Here is a 26,181-nt window from a genome sequence, read left to right on the forward strand (position 1 = left end):
ATATCAACGTCCCCAGCTACATGTAACTGCAAGATCAATGCTCCAGCCTGCATGCCCTGCTCAGCAGAATTGCTGCTACAAGCAGCAGAAATGTGCTTGCATAAAAACAGTGGGAGCAAGACCTGGGGCTTCCTCTCCCTTTAACATGGCTTACCTCTCTGTTAACCAGCTGGGAACACTCCTTTCAGGGGTACAGGCAAGCTGTTAGTGTGTGGGCCGCTATAGTGAGAGGTGCATTGGATTTGCTGGGTATATACAAAAAGAGCAATGGCCACTTCAAGCTAATTCTCCCCAAATATTGAGCTGCCCTGACGTACACCCAGTGATCATGCCACCAAGGAAGTGACTGCAAAGTTTGCATTGCTCACTGATGAGGTCCATAACTGTTTTTACACCTTCTTCTCTAAATAAGGAAGCCGCCTGTGAGGCCTCCGACTGCCCAACCAATTTGACTCCTTTGCTTTCAAGAGCCAATGAAACCCCACTCCTGCCTCCGGTCTTGGGTGACAGCATTCATCAAACCTCAGCCAGCCCGGGAGGACGGCAGGTTAGTGTTACAGCCGTGGCAGGCTTACCTTTGGCAAGCTGTTGATGTCAGAGTGATGATGTGGGGAGGGACAGCCTCTGCACTATAAAGATGGGTCAATCAAATATAACTGAGGATGCCCACCGGAGAGCAGGATCTACAAAACATGGTCCCCACCAGTTTGAGTCCTGCTGGCCTGTCTCTGCTTCCAACCCAACTGCTATCAGGCTTTAGTTTCATGTCAGCAATCTCTATTTGCTTTCCAAAAATAAGCCTCTGCCACCATGCTGAAGGGAGAAAAACAAGAAGGGCGGTATTTTTAGGGCCATTAATTCTGACCACGTGCCCAGGAGGTGAACCGGATGGCCACTGCACAAAGACTTCTCATCACTATGTCCTGCGAAGCCAGCATTCACCGGACGTTGCCTGCTTTCGTTCTCCTGGGTTTTCTAGCTGGGATTGCTTCAACACATCCAGTTGTAAGCAGAACTAATGGCACATTGCTGGAAAGAGGATGGCAATCTCTGTTGTCCAGGTCCATTGCTGGGATGTCAGGGGAGAAGTCAGATGTGAACTGGGAGAGTGACTATTTGCTAGGAATCAAGAGGCAGCGGAGGCTTTACTGCAACGTGGGCATCGGGTTTCACCTTCAAATCCTCCCAGACGGAAGGATAAGCGGAGTTCACAATGAAAACCAATACAGTGAGTTGCATCCAGAAATGAAATAGAATAGATGTCACTTAATTGCTGTGAACTCTCGTAATTACCCTTCATAGAATGCAAATGTTATTACTTGATATTATTAATCTGTGCTACATCTGTTGCCTTTTAAAAGTCTCTGGGATCAATAAACATTAGAACCCTCCAGGCTGAAACATGTTAGAAATGCTTAGACCAAATTAGATACAACTTATTTTTACTCTGCTTTACTGCACAGATGAGAAAAGACAAACCAGGTTGAAAACTGTCTCTCTGCTGCATTTGCTCACTCCTCACCTTCTCATTTGCCTTTTGAATTCTGGAGGTTGTCGCTGAGCTTAGAGTGCCAAAGCATGGTTTTTGAATCCTAGCCGACTAGTACTTTTGGGACACTCAGTCACAGAAGGGGCTTGCTGTTCCTGGTTTGCCTGTTCTTATGGGTGCTGTTCTGTTACCATAAGATTAAAGAAAAGCATTAGCCCTATGGATCTGAATTTCCTGTAGAGGGCAGTTGCTAAAATCTTTTGCAGCTAAGATATCGTGGGGGACTTCAAAATGCAAGCCACACTTCTCTGAAGCTCAATAACAAACACTCTGTAATTATAGCATTTTAGATAAAAATAATTTACGTATTAGAAAGCCCAAGAGTTTGACAGATCAAGAGAGTTTGATAGAGTGAAAGGATTATACAGCATGTGACTACAATTCCAGAATAAATATTTTAAAATCCTACAGCATGTAGGAAAAAACAAGATCTTCTCTCTGTATTTCTATCTTGCTGGACTAGGGAGGTAACTCTAATAAAGCAAATATGACAAGTTCATTAGGGTTTTAAAATAAATAAATTGTATCTGAATTGCTTTTGATTAGCTCTAAATTCTGTGATAACACTTCTATTGAACTTCTTATTTTTTAGGTCTCTTTGAAATATCCACTGTAGAGAGAGGTGTTGTTAGCCTGTTTGGTGTGAAAAGTGCTCTCTTCATTGCAATGAACAACAAGGGGAAGTTATATGGAACAGTGAGTACAAGTGCAAATAGTTTTTCAAGGCTTAAACAAAGGCTGCAAAGGTTTGGGGTTTTTTTTCCTCCTGGAAATCTCTGATTACAAGCAGAGAAAACAGCCTTTCAATTACAGGGAGCCTGCCCAGGCTGGTGTCATCAGTGTTATTTAATGCAACAAGCAGCATGGCTGTTAGAGGTCTGTTATTTTAAAGCTTTCCAATAAGATTGTACCAGGAGCACCCTAGGAAAATGAATGTATTCTGCAAATAGTATGGATTAATTAGATGGCTTCTTCTAAGGGCTCAGCACTGCAAACACGTTCTAGTAGGGCTGAACCCTGTTGATTCCCTTTTGCATTGCATTGTATGTAAAGCAAAAGGGTGTGCTCTGCAAAAACCCCTAGGAGGGAAAGCATGTGTGTGTGTGTGTATGTGATTGCATGCCTATGTGTGTGCGTACAGGTGTGTGTAGAAGAGGTACAATTAGAGCTATCTATACTAGCTACCGTTAGTAACATCATGACCACATGCCTCCCCCTACCAAAACCAACCACACCATGAAGAATAAATAGGAAGTCTACCCTACAGAGTCAACATATGCGCTGGGGGTTATTTTAATCACCAATTTTGTGAGATCAGTCCCAGAGGGTGAGAAAACAGTAAGCGCTATTAACAATGGTATGCAAGTCATACTGAAACACCATCAGCATCATCCTCATCTAAAAAGTGCTAGCTATGCCATCTAAATGCAATTTAATCTCTGAGGCTTGAGCAAGGCATCTCCAGTCCCAACATTCAGCAGAAAAAGCGCTTGTTAGGAAGCGTGTTTGAAAGAGGCTGGCTCTGGGCAATAGGCAAAAGCAGTCCCTCTCGAAGTAATGAATGGCAGTGATTGCATTCATCTCTGTTGTCAAGAAACAACAAAGTCATTTTCTTTGAAACAGCTGTAATTTCAACAAAGCCTTTCAGCTGCTTAATAAAATACCAGATGTTGTGAAGGACCCATAGCCATTACTAATCTGACTGATTCCTTCTCACACAGATAATGACAGTGGGACATTTTAAGGTTCCACTCCAGGAATATTCTTACAATCATGTCTGATTTCAAGCACCTAAACAATGCTGCAAGCCCAACTGCTTTGCTTGACTAGGTCTTTCTAAAGAAATGCAGGGTCTGACTTCAGAGCTCCCTTTGATTTTTTCCCCCAGTTTCAATCCACTCTTGTTTATTTTCAAAGGTATTTTTAAAAGCTGTAAGAGATGTGCATTTTCCATTGCACAGTGCAGTGCCCGAAGTTAAAGTGTTACAAGATTTGAATGGTGTTATTACACAGATGTCCAAATAGAACAGCACTGGTGGTGTCTTATGTGCCAGACATTTGATGTTGGGGAATTGTTCTGCTTTCTCTTTTAATTTCCTTGCTGCTCTGCATTTGTCTCCTGCTTGTCCTTGCACCTCTTCTCCCAGATAACTCCCTCTCCTTGAATTTACGTGATGTGACATGAAGAAAAATAAAGCTGTTTTCCCAGCTTAGAACCTTCTGCATATCTCACTAGCAGTCAAATATAATATCACTAATGATTTAACAACAGAAAAGATTTAGTCCTAATCTGAGGTCTTATTCAAATGCCTTATTCCAGCAAATTCTTCTCCCTGGACATTGCTGTTTGTAAGAGAACCGAAGGTTTTGACAGCCAGCGTATCATTCTTTTATAAGTTGCAGGACCTCTTGCAGAAGGGAGGTGTGAAATAAAGCTACATCATTTGGGCGAAAGGGCATGACACTGACAGAAATTATTGCTTGCAAATAAAATGAAGAAATCCATGATTTATGACAAATTAACTTGATCTGTCACAGGAAGTACACAGTCCATTATCTGGACAGGTGGCATCTGAGTTCATCTGACACCAAATTAGCACTGAGGAGGGAGATTTATTGTTGGATGCCGTCACTGTGGCACCACCTGTTGCACACTACAAGTTCTTCTGTAAAAATGCTAGTAAGAAAAATGACTTGAGTCTTTATGAAATATTTATTTTACCTGCTTTGTTCTTCCCCCACCCCTTCCTATTCTTTAGGCTGTTTTCCAAGATGAGTGCAAATTCAAAGAAACCTTGCTGCCCAATAACTACAATGCATATGAATCAAATGCTTACAGTGGTGCTTACATAGCACTCAGCAAACATGGGAGAGTGAAGAGAGGAAACAAGGTTTCTCCTGCTATGACTGTGACACACTTTTTACCGAGAATATGAACATGAGCAAAGCAGAAGATTAAATCCCAGGAAAAACTGTTTCATTTTGCACATGGGAATAATCTCCCAGGTAAAGTATTTATACTGTTCATTGAAAAAAAATCTATATATGTATGTGTATATTTGGATAAAAATATTTGTACTAGATTAATCACATAGCATATGTACTACGATGCTGCTTCTCTTCTACTCTGTACAACTTTTACATGGCTGTGTGCCTCCTTTGGTGCTGAACAGAGAAAAGTGCAAGCTGGAGTGCAAAGGAAGTATTTGGAAGACATAGAATGGCTGTGGGTAATCGTCTAATCAATCATAGTTTATTTACTAAATAATATCAATTACCTCAGATAATAACCTTTCATAGTGAGCCGTTTACATATCATGGGCCAAATCATCAGATGACTTTGCTTCACCAGAGCTACAGGCAGTTCACTCCATCTGAATATCTGCCTGCACCTCCCTTTCTACACACCGTGTCCTGTCTTGCAAAGTCTTCAATCTATTTTGATCATTAGGGTGCCAATTTCACAACAGTTTCTACACATGCAAACTGTCTACCCTCAGAGCCCCTCTGTCTCTGAAGGGATTCTCCAGGGTCTCCTCACATGGACTTGTTGGCAAAATGAAGACCTACAATCAATTTCCCTTAGGAAGGGCCACAGGATAAATCACAGATGGGTCCCAAATGCAAAATATATTTGGAGCTGAGGATTTTGAATGGCATTTTGTGAGCTTAGTTTAGACTCACCTCAAATATAGATGTGTACATCTTTAATATAAATACATGTCTATATATAGACATGGGATGTGTGAGTGTGTATCTGTGTAATTACATACTTTTAATGAATCAATCATCCCAGTCTCTAGATGTCCAGGTGCCTTTATATGCATACACACATAAAAGAACATAAATACTTAAAGGCACTGTATTTCATATAGGCTGAACCTTGTTAATCTCTAAGAACTAGAACTGGTCTGCAGGATGCATTTTATAAAATGTAAGAAATTCGTGAAAGCTTCCAGCAAAGGCTGATTTTAGAAAACTTCTTTGTTTTGAATTTTCTTCTATTTACTCCTTTACATATATTTTGTTCTTCTCTATCATACCTCACTGAGGTATGAAGGACAGAGGAAGAAGGAGGCTATATAAGCATGCCTTCCTGGGTTGGGACAGAGGAATTTGTGCCATAATTCCAATTTCTGTCACTTGCAAAGCATCAGTTTCAAAGACAACACAGCAAGCTATATGAAATACTCTCCAAAGCTCTCCTAGAAGCCATACAAATGGTGCATAACTTTGCCTTACTATTTTGACAACCTTTTTCCAGATCACCAATGAAGCTACATTCTCTGTGCCTCTGAAAGAGTATTTTAAGAGGCCCTAAGTCAATAGTCACTATAAATGTCAGTTACCAGAAGCCTTGGGATTCCAGCATTGATGGCGTGCTCCTAAATTTGAAACTAGATTCAATGCAATGTCAGAGCATGAGCATTTTCAGCATAGATGGACCATGCTGCTGCAGAAGTGAACATCTGAGTGCAAGATAATCTCCCACGTCCAGCCAAAATGTGGCTATGTCCAGCCTTGACATGCCATTCTATTTGCAGGGGGTGTCTATTCATGATGAATTTGAGCCTTCTGACATGCATGAAAAACACTGTCAGGGCCAGATCCTCAGTTGGAGTAAACCAGCCTAGTAAGACTACCAGTTTATAGCTGCAGAAGATTTGGCCCAAAGACCTCACCTACAAGGATGTATCTACAGCCACGCTTTCTGAAAAATTTTCAAGACAATTGTTTTGTGAACAAGATACAGTTTTCCAGCTCCTTTTGTGTGACTTATACTTGAATTTATTTTGCTCAAATGTAAGTGGTGATCACAGTGTAAATGAAGAGAAAAAAGAAGAGAATACTGCTTACAGTACATGAACGGGACGCTTTGGATATGGTGAAGGAAAGGAATTACTCTTCATTTTCTGATCTTGCAGTATGTAGAGAGAAGCCAAGTTGGCACGCTTTGTTCATCCACAATGTGTGCGGCAGTTTGCTTTGGACAAATGTGCATTTTAAGAGAAAAAGCAGGATGCTTTGAGTGGGGAAAGTGGGTCAGAGAAAAGTTTGGAGGATATCAGACAGTTACGTTGACCTAGAGTCCCTAGAGGTACAGATAGAAAGACTACAGCTGTGCTGAAATACATAGCTGGCAACCTGTATCCTTGTGTTATATTCCTAATTGTCTTTGAAATTAAGTTTGAAGAAGGATGGAAGAGTACGTGGATGTAGAAGAAATCATAGCTTGAATGCTGACACACAAGTTTGTTTCTGATTACAGCTTAAACCAGTGTCCTTAGGATAGGATGAAGTCTGTTCCCTCTTAAACCAGTGCAGTCTAGAGTAATTTGCGGTTGCCAGTACTGATAAATAATGGGATAGCTGGCATAAAAGGTGAGAATCAGACTCACTGACTCCATTTTGCACATACTGGTCAACAGCAAGAACGAACGGTAGACCAGGTCACAAGAAGTCTGTTTGGACGCAGCCTGCTGGGCTGAGCTTGTTCTTAAGAACTGCAGACCCTTGCGGATGCGGTTTTGGTGGGCATTTGGAAAGCCCCACCAGTCACTCTGCTGAGTTACTCTTTACACCACTGCTTTTTCCTTATTACATATCAGTGTCAGCCAGATCAACATTGAAGTCAACCCTGAAATCAAAAAAGGTCTCCCAGTGCCAGGAATCCTGACTAATATGAGAGTGAATCACATCATTGTCAGACGTGACAATGAAAGATGCCATTGTGAGGAGTGATAACTGTGGCAGGAAACCCCTCCAGCACAAATAGTGCAGTACTGAACTGTTGTGGAAGTTTAGACTAGTTGGATATGATACTTTGACAGAGGTGCTTCTTAAGTGAATGCATGGTTACTTTCAAGAGAGGAGTTAAGGCACGTGTTGACGCATTGCTGCGGGTGTGCAAGCAGTCTAGGGGCAGCTCACGGTAGCAGAATGCACTGTGGCAGTGTTCAAGAAGTTATGCAACTTGCCTGGGAAATGGCCTGATCCTGTTCTGCCTCGTGCTTCATTAGCTAAATTCCACCTCCTCCTGCTCAGGCCCTTATTACCTGCAGGGGAGGGGGATTTAGGAAGACCACCACTCATTTTACACAACCCAGGATAACTTTGTTGAGTTGGCACAGAGGTAAAAAAACAAAACAAAACAAACCACTTGTAAGCTGAATGTATATGATACAGAGGCTATGGAGAGAATATGGGCATAGTCTGGCAAACTCTCAAACAACGCTTTCTTCAAAAGAGTCCCATGGATACGTGACTACATAAAGAAAACTCATGACAGTAAAGGAGTTTCCCAAATCAGGGCCAAATCAGGAACCTATTATTAACAATTCTTGCAGTGGTCCTTTTCAAAGAATATCTCATCTCAGTGTGCATTAACACGGAGTCATGAAATGGGCTACAAGCTTTGAAAGCATTGCTGTGAATGCCCCACACCAGCCTGTCTTACCCATATTTTCCACTTGGGATTCTCCTGTGGAGTTGATACCTATTTTCAAGGTTTCTTCTTCCATAGGCAGTTCCCATAATAATTTAAGACCTAATCCACCTCTGTTAGAAAACAGTCTTGACTGGAACTGAATCATGTTCTTAAATAATCTGATTTTCCCCAAACATGCAGAGATGCAGACACACACACAGTGGAAAAGCAGAGTAATTTTTGTATACCTCACTAACTATTTCAATTCCAAGATTTTATTTTGCACAGTAAAATGGTGCCAAAGTTCTCACGTTATTTTTTTTTTTCACTAAAATATACCTCATATTCTGACTCCATATGGACTCACAATTGAGACTGTAAATTTGCAAGAAACACAAAACTGTCCAATCGTTTGTGAAATTGCTTCTATTTTTATATGTATGTGCTGCGCACAATAGTTTAATGTATTCATAAAATAAACTTTTATACATTTTTGGTAGTGTTTTGACTCCAAATCCCTCTTAACATTTGTTTTTTTCCTTGCTTCAGAGCTGCTCTATTAACGCCCCCCCACACACACAGTTATTATTCATCTCTAGAACCAGAGGATGTATTGGTGCACTTAAAATTGTGGTAGACTTTTGTGTTCTTCAGACTTCTTGGCTGCGAAGTCATAAGAGAGTTGTGCTTGTAGAGAACCTGGGAGTTTCACAGAAAAGAAGGAAAATAAAAGTGTGATGTGATTAAAGACGAGCTGTCATAGTCACCTGTCTAAATTCCAATGCTTTTTACCTGGGGAGGTTCTAGTGCTGCTCTCCTGTTGCTAGTGCTCTTCAGTGCGTAACTGGCCATGCATATCCCTTACTTCATTAAATAAGAAAGGCTTTTTTTTTTTAAATGGCATTTTCTTCTTGCCCGGGACTTGGGAGAGCAGCTTCCTGCAGCCATCTTTGGGTATTTTGGAAACACTGCTACATTTCAGTGATTTGGTAAGTTTTTCTCTCCCTTTCTCCACTCCCAGGTTGTCATTTAATTAGTCCTTCAGTTAGTTAAATGATTACAGACCTCTCCCAGCCTGGGGACACGGACTAAGGTATTAGAAAACAATAGCTGGGAGTGTGCCACCTGCTTTTTGGTTCAAGTGCACTGTTTAATCCATACCAGCATGATATCGCAGAGCGGACAAGTCTCCAAAGCCCTGACTGCTGGCAGCCCTTCTCAGGAGCGTAAGAACATCAGCAGCACCATGCTGGCTAAACGCCATTCTCTGCATTTGTGTTTCAGCTGCCTACGTTTCCCCATAATAACTCCCTTTACTTACAAGTCGTAGTAAACCCTTGCATGTCATTGCCTTGCGTATGTGCCACGTTTCCTCTGAAAGAGGACTATGTTTCACTGGTGGGTTAAGAAATGCTTCTCTCTGCTATAGAAGTGCCTTGTTTACAGCTTCGAAGGCCAGTCACTGGAGGTGGAATTGGGAACGGGAGAAGAGACACAGCCCACAGGCAGTGACTGGAAACAACAGGACAAACTGGCAGCTGATGTAAACCAACCTAGCCCCAGCAAAACCGAAACAGAAATGATCTGGTGAGGAGTCATCTGCAGAGGCTAGGAAAAGGCTACACATGGCCGGCTCACAAGACCCCCCCCTCAGACACAGGCTAGTTTCTTCTCCCTGTATCGCTGTTTGCACTTTGAAAGGTGATGCTGGCCAGACACACCTCAGTAGGTGCCCAGGTGCCCTGGGAGGCACGGATGGTTCCCATGCTCCCTTCCCACTCTGTGCTTTCAGCTCAAGGGATGAAAAATCTTCAGGTAATTTGGGGGACAAGAGATGGTGGCTAAGCCCCATACGTCTATGAAGAGCAGGAAAAAATTTTGGCTGAACTTTGCTCGGTTTGCATAATTTTCTGCTTCCGCCCAGGTAATTTGAAACTTAATGATGTACCTGTTTCTACAGGTACACCTGCAACACTGTAACCTTATCCTTCCCCTCACCACTTCAACTTGGGTTCCTGCCTCAGCAACTCTCCACTGCTCGCCCTGGACAAGCTGTAGGATGCTTGTCAGGGAAGGAGAAGCTTTAACAGACAAGGGCAAATGCAATTTAAACAAAAAAATTAGTCAAATGGATTAAAAAGGCACCTGTCCTAGCTCCCTGCACCAATCCTGTTCCTCTAGTCTCTTCTTTCCTTCCGAGTCTTTTTGTCTGACTTGTCACTGAAAATATAACCACTCCTCTGAAAAGTCTCTCCCTGCACCCAGAGCAGAGCAGGAGTATCCCGGCATGTCCCTTCTCTCCCTCCTCCCCCCAGTCATGCTGCCTTCTGTGTCCCCTGGCCTGAAGCCATTGGCAGAGACCCATAATCTGTCCACTTACTCAGGCTCTGGCTTCTCTGATGAGCCACCATCTATATGAGGCAGCAGGTGCTGTTTTCATTAGCTTGATGAGCCTGGGTTGTCAATAGCTCCTGATAGACATGCCAGCCCTGAGCTGGCTGGAGGTTACAGTGTGAGGAGCACAGGTGAAAGCGGGCAGCACTACACCTTCCTGAAGCCAGCAAAACCTGCCCAGAAATGGTAGAAAGATGGAGGGGGTGGGGGGGAAGTAAATATGAAAGAGCAGGAAACACTTTCTGCTCAAAGAAAGTTAAGGGCTAAACAGGTATTGCCCTGGGAACATCCTGGTCATGGAATCAGATATTTAGATGGGAAAGGACTGCTGGAGGGCTTGAATCTAACCTCCATCTCAATGCAGGATCAACTTCAAAGCTAGGGGAGGTCATATCAGGAAGAATCCCCTCTACCCATGCCCTCCAACAGCCCCTGTGACGGCCTCATGATTCATTAAGCTCTGGATGAAACTCTGGATAGCAACTCAAAAGGGGTCAATCACAGACAGATGTCTCAAGGGGCCACCAGCGCAGCTCGTGCTTTGCTGGAAGGCAGTCTAAGAGCTGATGGCATCTTCCTGTCAGGCCTTGATACAAGTCACATCTGACCTGCACACTGAATGGAAAATGTTTTTCCTACTGGAACTCACCCCTACCAACACAAATGGCTGCAGAAATCATCTGAAGGATTCAATCTCCTGAAGGGAAAGGAAAATAAGAAAAAAAAAGGCTTTCAGACAATTCACAGATGCAAGGCTACCTCAGTTATAGGTACACAAGATTTGGGGGAAGACCCAACTACATGAATTGCGTGGCTTCAGCGCAACCCCAGATCACTTTCAGGGAAAAGGGCGGCAGCAGTGCTATTCCGAAATCTGAATGCCACCTAACGCTTGCGGTACTAGGGACAGGTAGAAAGAGTCTGACCTCCTGAGGCTGATTACTGCAATTTTTTATTGGCTGTTATTATTATTGCCCTCTGGTGGCTATTTTGTTATTTAGCAACTAGATGTCAGAGACCAGGCATGGGTTCTGTACCACGGGCCTGGGCACCAGGGGGAAAGGAGGCTACCACCTCATGGCTGTGATTGGATATAGGCTTCAGGTCACCCAGAGTGTTAGTGTCTGTTGGACCCTTATACAGGAAAGTCACAGTTTGAACTGGGAAGCCACAGAACACGGTATTTGTGTTTCAGGTGTCTTCTTGATGAGCAACTTTGCATAACACTAGGCAGGTAAATGGATCATGAAAACTACTTTGCTTTTACTCCAAATTTTCCAACTTGAAGATTTGTCAAGGTTTTTGCAAACATAAAACCTGAGCCTAGGCATCAAAGGCAGTGCCACACAGAATGCCTTAAAGGACACAGACATGGACCTGTTGGAGCAGGTCCAGAGGAGGGCCACAAAAATAAGCAGAGGGCTGGAACACCTCTTCTATGAGGAAAGACTGAGAGATTTGGGGTTTTTCAGCCTGAAGAAGAAAAGGTGCCAGGGAGGCCTTGTTGCAGCCTTCTAGTACTTAAAGGGGACTTAAAAGAAAGATGGGGACAGACTTTTTAGTAGGGCCTGTAGCAATAGGACAAGGGGTAATGGTTTTAAACTAAAGACTAGATACAAAGAAGAAATTTTTTTACAATGACGGTGGTGAAACACTGGCACAGGTTGCCCAGAGAGGTGGTAGATGCCCCATCCCTGGAAACATTCAAGTTCAGGCTGGACGGGGCTCTGAGCAACCTGATCTAGTTGAAGATGTCCCTGCTCATTGCAGGGGGGTTGGACTAGGTGACCTTTAAAGGTCCCTTCCAACCCAAACCATTCTGTGATTCTGTGATATAAAATGGCAAGGCTCATTGAATCTCCCTGCTATTCCTCGTGACACCTGTGGCAGGAAATACTGTTCAGCTGCATGGAGCACCTTGAGTGGGGAAGCAGGAAGCAGCAGCATTTCCCAAATTATACTGAAGACAGCAATTTTAAAGCATGCTAAGAAATCCCTTTTTTTTCCCTGTTACCTCACTGAGCCCATTATTACAAATAGTGCTGTGGGACCGTAAGTGATCACGAATGATACAGTCTCCAGTTCATCAACTACTGGAGATGCTCTTTGCAGGCCCAGGAGCCCCAGGGAAGGTGCTGGTGCTGTGACTGCCAGGGGGCTGTGTGCTACCTGCACAAACGATAACTCGGGGGAAAAAGAAATACAGAAAAAGAAAAAAAATTACAAAAACAGGAGGGGTCACTCACACTTAGAAACAAGCATATTGTTAAGAAATTTGCTGAACAGAGATTTACCTCACCAGCAAAAGCTAGAGCATTATACAAATGCTATAGCCACTTCTCCATCGACTACTGAGCCAGCACAGTTTTTCTAGAAGTGCAGCAGGTACTGTAGTACAGTTCCATGAAAAAATGTAGCCAGAGGTTTCCTGAAAGAAAAAAAATAGGCTTTCAATTCAGTAAAAAAAAAAAACAAAACTTTCAGATAAGTTGTTTACTTTCCTTAGAACATGCAAACAGGTACATCAGAAAAGTGATAACTGAAAACATTTTGATTTTCAGGAGTTTTCACCCATTTCTTTTAGATCAAGAAAGTTTATGGCAGAAAATATCAAATTTTATTTAACAGGTCCTTATTGTCTGTGTTGTAGGAAAAGAAAAATATTCTCCCTAGTTCAAACAATAGATATGTGAGACATCCTAGTGTTAATACATTTTTCTTTCTTTTAAAAGTGAATCTACTGGGAAGTAACCGGTTGACACAGTCTGAGACCAAAGGGCCACCCTGTACATTACGTAGGTAAATGTGACCTGACATTTATGCTGCTATAAGGAAGGTAGGAAGCAGGTTCAGGCTTGCCCAGTGTATTTAAGCCCCCAGTCCAGTCTCTATGATTTTCTGCGCAGGATCCCAACGCTGATCCTAGGAGTGGGAGAAGGGGTTGGGATGCAATGCTGAAATCTCACGGGGACCTGAAGACCTAATTACCTCCTGGTCCTTTTCTCCTTGCTGAAACTTGGTGTTGCACGGCGGACACCGCAGCAGGGACTTCACGGGGTCTCCAGCAGCTCTGGAAAGCCTGTCTTTTAGGAACCATGAGGAGAAGCCACAGCAAAGGTGAGAGCTGGGCCCAGTTTCTCACAGGTCAGGAAAATGCCGCACAAGCAAAGGGCTTGCCTGACCCTGTCGTCAGTCAGCCAGCTAATCTCAGCCTTGCAGAAGGCCAGGCCAACGGCCTGACCAAGCGTGCCTCTGGGCCCCATCTTGTTTAAACCAGCCCGGATGGGGCCAGAGCCACGTGAGGACGTCAGGCGCCGTGACCCTCCTCGTCGAGCTGTGGGCCTGCCCCTCTGCCCCTGCCCGGCCATCGCGGGAGAGCTGCTTGGCCGCAGGAACCCCCGGCCCCCCGAGAGCGAGCTCAGGCCTTCCCAAGCCCCGAGGCAAGCGCCATGGAGCTGCTCTCTGACCGCGGGGGACCGGGCCCTACAGGCCCTCCCAAGGAACCGGCCTGCCCCGGGGCTCTGGCATCCCCACAGCACCAAGCCCTCCGGCGGCGCCATTTTCTCCCTCAGGCCCACCCAGCCCCTGGGGCTGATCGGGGGCCGGCAGCCCAAACCCCACCACCAGCCCCCAGCCCTAAGTCACTCCTGCCGCCTCCCTTTCCACTTTGCTCTTTCTGTCCTGGCTCGGCACCCCATAAAACCCCACTAGTGCCCCACAGCAATGTATTCCCTCAAGTGGTCCCAGACCCGTGCGAGGACACGCCTGGCTGGGCAGAGAGGCTGCTGCCAGAGCCCCGAGGGCACTAATTAGCCTTAATGGCCCTGACCAGCCTCACCTGGGACCTCCTAGACTGCGATACATCATCATCGCTCTGGAGATGAACAACATGTTTGTCCGGAAAGTGGCAGTATTAGGGAGAGGTTAGCATGAATTTTCGTAATTCTGTACAATCTTTCTGGTTCTGGAACTGGAGGAGAAAGACAGCTCTGGGAAGAGGTTCGCACTGGGGTTCTGTAACTGAGGAGGCAGCAGGGAGCATTGTACAAGGTGCTGGACTAGCATTTGGGGGGCCCAGGCTCAGTTCTTAGCTCTGCCACGGGATTCCTTTGTGACCGTGGACAAAATGCACTCTCTGCGCTGTCTCTTCTATGCAGGGGACACTGCAAAACCGATGATGTAGAAAACTGTTAACCATACCTGCTGGATTGGGACAATTCTGATAAATGGGGAGTGGACAAATACCTTGGCAATGTATTTTCTGTATCCTAATAATAATCACTTCTTTATGTTGTCCTTTATGTAGAGAAACTGCAGCCAGATTTGCCGCCTCGTCTTCTCCAGGCTGAACGAACCCTGCTCCAACAGCCTTTCCTTGTACATCCCGTGCTCCAGTCTGCACACATCTTAGTGACCCTTCTCTGGACTTGCTCCAGCTTGTTAACAACTCTTTTGCAACGTGGAGCTCAAAACTAGACATGGTGTCAGATGTGGCCTCACAAAGGGGAGATAAACACTTCCTTCGATCTGTTGGCTGTGCTTTTGCTAATGCAACCCAATATGCCATTGTTTTTTTAATGGTTGCATTGATAGTCTTTCTTACACTAAGGAGTCTCAGAGGGCAAGGAGTGGCAAAGGCAGAGAGTCTATAACCCGGGGATTCCCTCTCCAGCCTCTCAAGGGAACTGCCAGACATTCATTTAAGAGAGTTTTGTGTAAGCGCATGACAATGGGGTGAGGCTGTTGTCTGGATTTCATTAAGTGATTTGCAAACAAATTAAAATGTTGTGAAACAATCCGGTCCCTATGGAGCTCAGCAATGCTTAATTCCATTCCCACTGTTGCTAAGGAAAGCAGAGGATATTCAGCATCTTTGACAGACATTTGCAGGCCGTGATCTAAAGGTGTCTCTGTGACTTCAGAGTGCTGGTCAGTATTGGCCATGTAACTTAAGATATGCTCATAAAAGGAAATAAACAGCCCCAAATCTCTTTTGCATTCTGATTTTTTTGGTTTTACTTTTGGCATTTGCTGAAGCCACCCTGCTCTGCATCAGTTTAAGTAATGGAGGACAGAATTAGGTCCCACACATTTAACTAGAGATAACTTTGTTCCTTGGAAAAATGACCCAACTGCAAGCTCTTGTGCCTCACATTTGGAATCACAAGTGACTCAGCAGAAGCCAAGAGGACATTTGGTTTCTTTGTCAGAATGCAAGAGTAAAGGAGGAAGTAAGAATCTCTTCCAGCTGTCGGGTAACTGAGAGGGAGACTGAGGCTAAGACAAACAATGTGGGAATCTCTAGGTTTAATATATATATATAATGCAAATTGGAATTACAGTTAACTGCAGTGACCAATCCTGGCTGATGAAATAGCTGTCACTGGACAAAAATCCTAAAACCAAACAACCAAGTATGCAGCCACAAGCGGAGATTTCTTTTTTCTCTCCAGCCAAGCTCTGCATCCAGCTCAACCCAAAAGCATGTTTATTTTGGAAGCTGTAGTCTGCTGAAAAGTGTTTGGCCAAAATCCAAGGGGCCAATAAGTCCAAATGAGCTGAACAAGCTGTGTCCTTGGATCATGAGATGTGAACATATTATTCAATCCTAGATTGCGTGCATTCATATTATTGTTGGTTATTTTTTGTTACAGGGTGTGGACCAAAATGCCTTGATCAGACTAAATTTCTGTCCCCTAAATTAACTGTTTACAATTCACAATTTTATTGTGTGCTTATGATTTCATGGACCAGAGCTCGCAGCACTAGAATAGCTCCTCCAAGGACAATGTGACCATACCAACTTATATCAAATGAGCAATTACTAGCGATAACGCATAAACCAACAGAGTTGTTTGCAATTATATTTGTTTCAGGGCTGCCCGGAGAAGAGCATCTATTTTTTTCTTAAATATTTCTTATGAGAACTGATCCATCCTGAGTCATTCAAGGTGATTGGAGCCTGTTTTTTTTTTTTTTCTTGGGGTTACTCTTTCTGTGACCTAGGCCCAGGGCTCACTGGGCCAACACAAATCTTCCACTTTACTGAAGAGGCAATAGATCTGCTGTGAAAACATAAGGAAGGTAGTTATGATAACTAGCATAGGTGCCATTCAGTAAGATCATCATCTTTTTCAATAGCACTTTAACTACCTCATTATCCAGTGAGGGACAAGCCAGCTTACGTTTACCACAGGGTCAAAACACAAGCAGTTACTGCAAAGTAGTGGACACATGACAAATCCTTACCCTGCCTTGACTCTTGGCAATGCTTACACACAGCAAGGCTTTCAGATCTCAGGCTGAGCTGATGGGAACAGCAAGTAGCACAAGCAACTTATTTGACTCTAACTTCATGATCTTGCCTAGTTTGATCCACAGTCCCTTAGTGAAAATGTTAAGTACTTTAATATAATCATGTAGTTAACCTTATGCAAAGGCACTAAATCCCAGTGCTAGGCTAACAGCAATGTTGGGAAATAGGAGACCTTACATAAAACAAAGAATTTTCCCAAAATAAAACAGTCAGTCAGCCTACTTTTAGCCACCTCGCAGTGTACTGCAATAGGAGGTGGATGCATGAACTGATTTTCTTGTTGCAGCTGTATATCTGGATCCTCAGTATTCCTAAGGACCTAGAAGCAAGCACGCCAGAAGAAAGAACACACTTTTTTACACAAGACACACTACCTGGGCAGGCAGGTCAGCAGAACTGGATATGCCAATGACGGGCAAACTGTACCACAGGGCAGATTTCAGAATCTAGACAGATAAGCTGCAGCCCTTCCATGCCAGCTCTCCAGAAAACAACATTTTGCAAAGGCAATGACTAGAGCGATAGAAAATGTGGGAAAGGGAAGCGGGCACGTATGGGACATGTATGAGTGTCACATTCTGTAAATCTTAAGCAAACCTGTAGACATTGTGTTGCAGATTTTAAAGGTGAACTTGCAGATTTCAGAAGAAGACAGGATAATATCACATAGGATTTATTTTCTACACCCCTATAACAATCAACATGCAGGTCTACAAGCCACTTGGGTGACTGTCAAATTTCTTCTGTATGAAATTTCTTACCTATGTTTGCATTCTGTACAACCTCAGTTTACGTTGAGCTCGTCATCAGCTGTCATGAAGGTGTTAACTTGAATTCACCTCAATTCTTTCCCCAGAAGTGGAGACTGAGGGATGAATGAACCATGCAGCAAGGATTCTTGAAGCCACACTAGTGTCAAAGAGACATAGTCATGTTCAGGCTAGGCAGGGGGACTAACCAGCCTCTGGCATGTAAGAAGGTCCATTAGGGCTATGGAAAGGATAATAAAGAACATTTTTTTAATTAAAAAAGTGTTAGGTTGCATTTCTAAGTTAAAAAACAAAAAGTCAGCCAGCAAATCTTTGTTTTTAGAAAACTGAGCAGTTTGATGAGAGTCCAAAACTTCAATAAAGACAACGAAACCAGCCTGCTTGTCTTCTTTGAAAGAGAATGCATTTCCCAACCAGCCTTGGCATGACACTAGCTTGTGCCAGCTGTGAAAATGGCCAAAGATCAGTAGGGCCCAGGTGCAGGATCAGTGTCCCAGCAGCTGATGAACCTGTGCATCCAGGTCGCAACATGTCACTCAAGTTCCTCCTTGCCAGCAGTGTGACGGGCTGAGAAAACAACATGAAGAACTATCGTGTCTGCAATACACAATGAAATATTGTAGCTGCAAATCTACCTGAAGAGCCATTCTGTGAAATTCTGGAAAATTCTGGAAAACTTGAATCAAGGGCAGAGGTCAAGACATACCTTTGCCAGATTTCCATTCAATGTAATAAATCCTTGTCTATGTGCTCCAGGTGCCCCTGTCACAGAAGCACCTCAACAAACAGACCCCAGATTCTGAGCAAAGCTGAGCTAACACAGTTTTAGGTGAAAAAATGAAGTCACTGTTACTTAACTTGCCCTGCCCTTTACAAAGTTTGATCTCCATGTTGCTTTAAAGGAGTCCAGAATCGTATATTAGTCTTGCAGTAGCTTAGGAAATCTTTCTACTTTCCTTGCATTGGAAGTACTAGGTACAAGAGCAATGCTTGGTTCAGTCATGGGCTTCTTAATTTACTGTTTAGGTTTTCGCATTGAAAAATTACTCTAAAAACTTATAGGGCCAATGTTTCTCAAATCGAATTTTAGTTTTAAAGAGATCCCACTAAAAAATAAGTCTCAGAGCTAAAGAGCAACACATGCAACTGTACTGAAGCAATTCTAACCATACCAGTCACATGGTATGTTATTATTGTCCCATGGCAAAAAAGCCCTTGGCTGATGATGAGGTTGTCTGCATATTTTGTCTTTTGACAGTTTCACTGCATTCCCCACTCCCTCTTTGCATTTTCCTTTCTTCATTTCTTTAACCTAAGTTTTTTTATCTCTTCTTCCAGGAGGCAGAACCAAGTGAAACATGTGAACCCGAGAGACTGGAGTAAGTTTAAAACGAGGTTAGAACAAAGTTTATAATTTATTCTCATCTTCTATCTAACAAGGGGAAATTATCCTATTAGTTTATCAGAAACTGTCAATGAATGCAGTGGCATACATTACCATGTCCATTGTCACAGAATCAGAGAAAGATTTAGGTGGGAAGGGGCCCCTGGAGGTTTCTAGTCCAAGCTGAGATAACAGCAGCACCAAGTCCCAAGCTAGATCAGCTCACTCAGGGCCTTGCCCACTCAGGTTTTGAATATCTCCAAGGCTGTGGGATACAGCTTCTCTGGGCATCTGCTTGATCACTCTCAGGGGAAGAATTTTTAACTTCTCTCCAACCAAAATTTCCTTTGTTGCAACTTGTGACCATAGCATATTTTACCCTAAATTACTGATACTTACTCTCAGTCTTAATGAATTTTAATGTACAGGTTTTGTACAGAAAGTGTACATTACAGAGGGCTGTTAGAGCAGGCTGTTTGAAATAAAGCACCATCCATGGAGAAGGCTGGGAACCAATTCGTTCACTTTTTTCCTTTTTTTTTTTTCTGACTAAGGTAAAAAAGTATGTTGCATGTTCTGCTCCTGCTTTATTAGTTTTAATGCCTCCTTTTTTCAGTGCCATTCATTAATCTAATGTCACTCTGGTTTGCAAACACTACTCAGAATTACTTTATAGTTGCATTTCAAATCTCTTTGTCAGAATCTTTTGTAATACCAGTGTATCTTTTAGATCTTGCAAGGCTGTTCTTTGTTTCTTTACATCTGAAACCAAACTGATGCTAGAGAGGTTCATTTTTAAAATGTCATCTCTCCTTCAGAAAAAAATTCAGAACTTGCATAATCACTAAAACTCAGGTGCAAAGCTGTGGAGGTAGACTGGCGAGATTAGACTGCCTAGACATTATCTTCACCTATGTCAAGATCAAATATCATTGCTGTAAAGTTGAAAACCTAAGGGTTGTGGAGGGCATACTGAATTTTTCCTCCCCAAACCAGATTTGGAAACATAAAATAAGAAAACAATCGCTTAAAAAAAAAGTGTCTCTTAAAACTTTTGCTTCTGCTTATAAGGCTGCCATCTCCATCCCTCCTAGCCCCCTGTGTAAGGGCATGCATTTCTCAAGAGTATACTCGTATTGCAACTGAGAAACCAAATGTCCTTCAAAGACTGCATGTTTTACAACATTGGACTTCAACCTAAGTGCCACCAACCCCCACAAGTTTTTATGAGAGACAAGGTGTTCATGCATCTAAAGAAGTATCTATAAAGCTGAGTTCTCTACTTTCAGTGTGTTGACGTGCAGGAGAAAAAAAAAATTCCTTGACCAGTTCAATAGCAACACTATTTCAGAAGCATTTGGCTATGAGGGTTTGGATTCAATATAGCAGCCATAATCAAACATCAAACATGATAAGAGCATCAAGAAATTTAAGCTCCCTTCAACCCTAAGCACCCAAATGCTTCTCTTTCAAGTCTGAAAAACAGCACAGGAAAAGAAGGCTTCCCCAAGGGTACATTTTTATTTACACTGACTGTGTTTCCAGTACTAAGAAGAACTGAACAGAAGTGAAAGACACCAGAGCCACTGTCAGCAAAATGCTTCACAAACAGCTAAGCTCCAGCCTTTAGAGTGTAACCAAAAGGAGTCTTTCAGAGGCTGCTTTTCATCTTTTTGCTCCTCTCCCCTGCAGCTGAAAGGGAAGGTATTATAGTTATCTTACTGTTGTTTTTGTGGGTTTTTTTCTTTAAAAAAAAGGAACACCTTATTGATTCTTCGCCTACCCAATGTTATTGCCTACCAAGACACTTCAGCTGCTGGTTCAGCTGCTCTTCACCCCTGCAGACATCTGCCAGGGCTCTGCCACCCCAGGAGCTGCACCCCAACTCATGGCAAACCCAGCCAGCAAAAGCTGCCTGGCACAGGTTTAACAACCTTCTCCTCTCAGGTCTGGCAGGTTAAAGAGCATTCGGCTATACAGCATCAGGGAATATAGGAAACAATGGAGAAGTATCCAGGGAAGAAAGAAGGGTCGTGCAGCGAAACAAGGGATGGAGAAGTGCTGCGGGTTCTTACTGTTGCGCATGTGGATTTTATTTTATAGAGGGTGGACTGAAGCGAATCAAGGTGTTCAGGCTGGGATCTGAGCAGCAAGAGCAACAATCAAAGGACGCTCAGAGAAAACATGCAGAGATCTCAGTGTGAGAGCTTAGACTGAGTTGGGCTGTCCAGTTTTGAGGAGAAAGAACACCTGACAGCTGATACAAGTATGTGTGTAGGAGCAGAATTAACTTGAAACTATTTCACTCTTACAGTACCTTAGATGAAATTACAAGTTGCACACTAAGAGATGAAATTATGTGTTTTTAAATATATGTACATATTTTAAGCCATGGATTATCAGAAGAACTTGATACCACAAGGCACTGAGAAAGGGCATTTGGTTCAACCACCTGCATCACTCAAGCAGATTACCTCAGAGTTTGCTCATATACAAAGGGCAGCAGCTACCACAGACAAACGTGAAAAAAGGTCTGTCTTCATGCCCTCTTCCTTCACTTTCCTTGTGTACCCCCTCACGCCTATACCTCCGACCTTGACCACTTGCCCCCCACTTACTCCTGTGCTGGGACCCACCCTCAGATCCCCACCAACTTTTCTCATTTGTCTTGCCCTAGGGCAAGGGCATCCTCTCATCTACCTACCACCAAGCATATGAGATGATCTATGGCGTTGGTTGTGTCCAGGTGCTGACCTGAGCTGCAAGAGAAGCAGGTCCCTACATGTGCAAGGGGCTTCCCATCCCCAGAGGAACTGGTGCCACAACTCGGGAGATGCTGTTTCAATAAACTAGAAGCATCTCTTTGGAAATGGAGGGTATCAGCAGCTTTTATCACAGACTGTAACCATACTCTATTCCACAATACCTAAGAAAATTCAGACCCTTTAAAATGACAGAAACACTCTCTGTTCAGAAAACACAACCTTTTAGGGACTGGTTCTGCTTTGGCTGGGAGCTCTGCCAAGGATTTCAGCTGGAGGAGGAATGAGGCCCTTCAGTTCAGTTAGTTAGAGGAAAACAACACAACCAGCATCACAAATGCCCATCTGGGACATTTACAGGCAGGGAAGTCTGTTTTCTTACCTACCTCCTCCTCGGAATACAGTGAAATATTGGGGCTTTCTCTTTCTGCCTGTCTTTGTTGCATTAAATTTTGAAAGCTCACAGTCTCTAAAGCCACTGGTAAAAAGCTGCCCCCCGTTTTGGACTTGTGAACCAGAGCTGAAAGCTTATGCCAGTCTTCTGTCTGACTGGAAAGAAAAGTGCCAAGAAGAAAAGACAGGCACTTCTCAAGAAGACCATACATCCCGCATCCTGTAGAGAAAGGCATCGAGGAAGCTGCTCTGGCAATATCCCTGTCTGAGCTGCCTGTGCAGGTGACTTAGCACTTCTGAAACTGGAAATGGATTTCAGAAATGTCTACTATGTAAAGAAAGGGTGAGGGGGAAAAAATAGAAGACCCAAAACAATATATTTGGCATGCACATTGCAGAAACTGCTAGTACACCCTGCGGTCCCAGACCCAGTGGGCTGTGCTTACCTCATTTGTTTCACGTAGGTGAACCTAGCCAGGATGTTTTCTTTAGTCGTGGGCAGTGTGACAAGAATGGGACATCCAAATAAGGTCACTCAGGATGTGTTTAACAACACCGGGTAAAGTCTGTGGCAAAAGCTCATGCACACACATACACACAGAGCATCCACTGTACATACCGTTGACTTAGTGCGTCATTATTCCTAGAATAACTTCTGGAGAGGCACTCCACCCTTGTATTTCTAACACTGAAGATGTGATTGTCCCGGAGCCAGTTATTACAGTGATTTTAAGGAAGGGGAGGCAGAGGGAAGGGACCCTGATTTCTCTGACCTCTTTGAAGAGATGCAGTGCAAAGAAAATTGTTAAAAGCAGAGGTAGTTTCAAATCTGTCAACCCAAATTCCCTTGTGATCTTTGAAACGGCAGAGAGCAAGAGGCTTCCTGAGGCCATCCCAGATACCCAGATAGCACAGAGTTCTGCAAAAGGACAAGACATACACCTGTTTAAATATAAGTCAATATGTTTTATTAAGCAACAGTGTTACAGGTGCTTCTACCTGATGAAAGGTAGTCCAGCACTGTGAGGGTACGTGCATTTTTACTTGTAGGAGGATCCTGGAAGGCAACCCCATTATACTGAGTAGGAAACACCTTTTTTAACCTGAAAATTTGTGATAATGCATAAAGCACTTTCAAGGGCTCTGCAAAAGGTAACTGAGAGCAAATGACTTGTAGTAACTTACGTTTGTTGTAAAAAAGCTTGCCTTTCCCTTATAAGTCCTCTGCAGTTGACTGAAGTGATAAGCAATAAAAGAAAGGAGTTACTTTGCTAGCAGTGGGACAAGGGATGACATAGAGTTGCTGAGATCAGGGTTTTACAGATTTGAAGCAGTAAGTTTTGATCAAAAAATGACCTAAGGCTGAAACTCAAAGCAGTCAAAATGGGGGAAAGTCAGATCCCAGGCTGCACCCTAACTCAGTTCCTTCTGTGTACAGTTTTCAGTATAATTTGCAGTGAAAGGATCATATTTAAATAAATTACAAAACTTTCCACTGAACATTTGCTTCATTCAGCACAGAAAGTTATGATGTTCGTTTACAGATTTTTCAGTGTTTTGTGTCCCATTTGCTGTGTGTCCTGGGCTAGCATGCCTAGCACATGCTGTACCAGCGAGGCACGAGCATCACAGGCTTTACAGCTGAGGCACCTGGCCCAGCCGAGCGCCCAGACTAACTGGCTCGGCCAGACCTGTGCTGCCCCTGGAGCAAGGAGGCAGCGGGAGCAGGCCTGGGATGAAGGCATGGCAGAGAGAGGGAGGGGAATGAGACCCACTAAGGGGCAGAGCATCAATGATTTTCTCCAATAAATTTCAGCAAGCAAGCTGGCGCCTGTCTTCTCCATCTTTTCCTTTCAAGCTTGCTCTGAAGTGGGAATTTCCTCACTTTACCTCAGTGGTTCCCGACAGCCACCATGGGTGGTACCTCTGGGCTGTCTCGCAGCTGCCTTTGCAGGATGCTTCCAAGGAAAGCCCTTGCCACCGTGGCACCTGACACTGGCTGTGTAGCATCCCTGCAACGGGAAGTGGGAAATGTGGCAACGTGGCCATCCTGACCATAGAAATGTCTGTGTTCAGCCCCGAGGAATAGGTCAGACCTGCCCTTTCCCACCAGCATGTCTCAGGCTCCGCATGTGCTCACACCGCTGTTTTCACAGCACCCACATTCCTTCTTACCTGCTGAAAAGTGTAGGCTCCTCACAGGAGGGACTAACCTATTTTCATATTTGAACAAAACTTAGTACTACCTGAATTATCCATTTGGACTAAGGTAGCAGTTAAAGAACAGCAGTGCTGAGTTTGCTGAAATGTTTTTGGTTTTCAAATTCAGTTCCATTGTTTTCTTTCTTCTAAAACCAGCAAAATCTGTAAGGCTCTGCAGCTAATCCTTTACTGAGAACTGAGAAAAGCTGTCTCGATTCGTCAAACATCTCAGAACATATAGAGATCTAAAAAAGCAATATTGACATATGCAGTAAAAGTTGCAGAAATACTGTTATTACTGATGCAACAGCATAATGATACATGAGAAGAAAGGTTGTCATCACTTCTAGTAGACTAACAGACACAGCTGAAGAAGTAAACAAGCTTTCATATACCTGGTTACTTCATCAACAGCCGAATGGGTAGGAGAAGGTAAGTGGCATACCAACAGAAAAAAAAAAATGGATCAGCCTGAAATACAAAAGAAATGGACTGTTAAAGAAACCACACACAGTGGGCATTTATAGGTTTAAAACAAACAAAAAATGTCTATGAAAAGGCAAAATTTGCATTATCATCCTCACAAGCAGAGACTTAAATAAATTTGCTTTAGCCCAGCAGTTTAAACAGAACTCAGCAAAGTCTGGAGTTTTGCTTACCCTATGGGAAACTTTTGAAAATGGCAAACAATTTAAGCATGTGAAAGTAGTCTTTGCTTTTTTGATGTATAAAAAAATGAAACAGCTGCTCACAATTGGCATGTGCTAAAATGGGGTTTGAATAAATTTTTCAAACATCTGAGAAGAGTTTTTCTGCAGTTAAGACACCAGAGAGAGATCAGATCAGTGCATAATGGCAAGCACAGAAGAATGTAATGATGAATATGAAATATCAAACCAGAAAAACTGCATTCACAAAAGAATCACAAAAGATTCCAAAAGGATACACTATCCTATAAGTGCCTCTCGCAGAAACTTTTGCAACTGCTTCTGAAGTATACATATCCACGTTTCCATGGTAGTCCAATAAAAGGGAGCAAGAGAAAAACAAAGCAAATAAACAACAACAAAAAACCCCCAAACATTTCTTTTAGTACCAGAGTGAAAAATACTGGTGGATAATTTCAACAATAAATAGATATATTGCTTTAAAAAAGAGAAGAAATAATAACCCTCCTTTCCTTCCAAGCTATCTTTTAAATTAAAACATTTCAGATGTTATAACCAGTAAAACATCTGTAGCCTAGGTTGCCTCTCAGTGAAGACAGCTTTGTCAGTCTACTCAGTTTAAGATATGACCCTTATACACTTTGGCTAAAAAATGCTGTCATTTACACAGGTGTATATACAGTGACGCAAGTCTCTAGATTTACACAGGTGTGCCAGAAGAATTTGGCAGAGTTTTGCTAATTTTAAACAACAAAAAAAATCAGATCAGCTTTTGCAGTTGGTTACAGTTGTATCAATCCATAATATGTTTGGTGCTGATGGCACTGCTCCACAGCTTGTTAATGAAACTAAGAATTTTGCATACTGCATCCAACTAGAGACTGTAACTGAACCTAAGACTGCTACAATTACAGTCCTCAGGCTTCTTTAAAAAAAAAACCTATTAATTTATTGTTTGGTACTCTTTTCAGTTTTGTATTAATTTTTGAAAGAAACCTTGACACAGTCTAGTTTTATAACTTGTTATTCCTATCATCATTGTTTTACCCATATACACAGTGTCCCTCCCATTAGTACAGCATTTTCATACAATAAATGAAACCATATTTTTTTAAATCAGAAAATCTGTTTGTAAAGATGCAGAACATTGGCAGGACAACTGAAAAGCAGGTATTGTATCTTGGAACATTTTTACCATTGCTGTCCATTTATTACTTTTCAGCTTGGTCGTGTCCCTTTGTAGTTCTTCCAAGCTTGCTTGCTGTACCTGAAGTAATAAAAATGTGCCAATATGAGTGATTTCAGGTTTGATCCAG

The 26,181-nt window shown here is 43.0% G+C and overlaps 1 protein-coding gene across 1 annotated transcript; it reads left to right on the top strand.

Moving 5' to 3' along the window:
• Positions 1–581: 581 nt before the first annotated feature.
• On the top strand, positions 582–4,964 carry FGF6 (fibroblast growth factor 6). Its single transcript, XM_030040551.1, has 3 exons — positions 582–1,228; positions 2,142–2,245; positions 4,309–4,964. Exons 1-3 carry the CDS (start codon positions 889–891, stop codon positions 4,483–4,485), a joined length of 621 nt encoding a protein of 206 aa, XP_029896411.1. The 5' UTR covers positions 582–888; the 3' UTR covers positions 4,486–4,964.
• The last annotated feature ends 21,217 nt before the right edge of the window (positions 4,965–26,181 follow it).

The sequence above is a fragment of the Aquila chrysaetos genome, chromosome 17 (genome assembly GCF_900496995.4).
Source record: "Aquila chrysaetos chrysaetos chromosome 17, bAquChr1.4, whole genome shotgun sequence".
Classification (NCBI taxonomy): Eukaryota; Metazoa; Chordata; class Aves; order Accipitriformes; family Accipitridae; genus Aquila; species Aquila chrysaetos.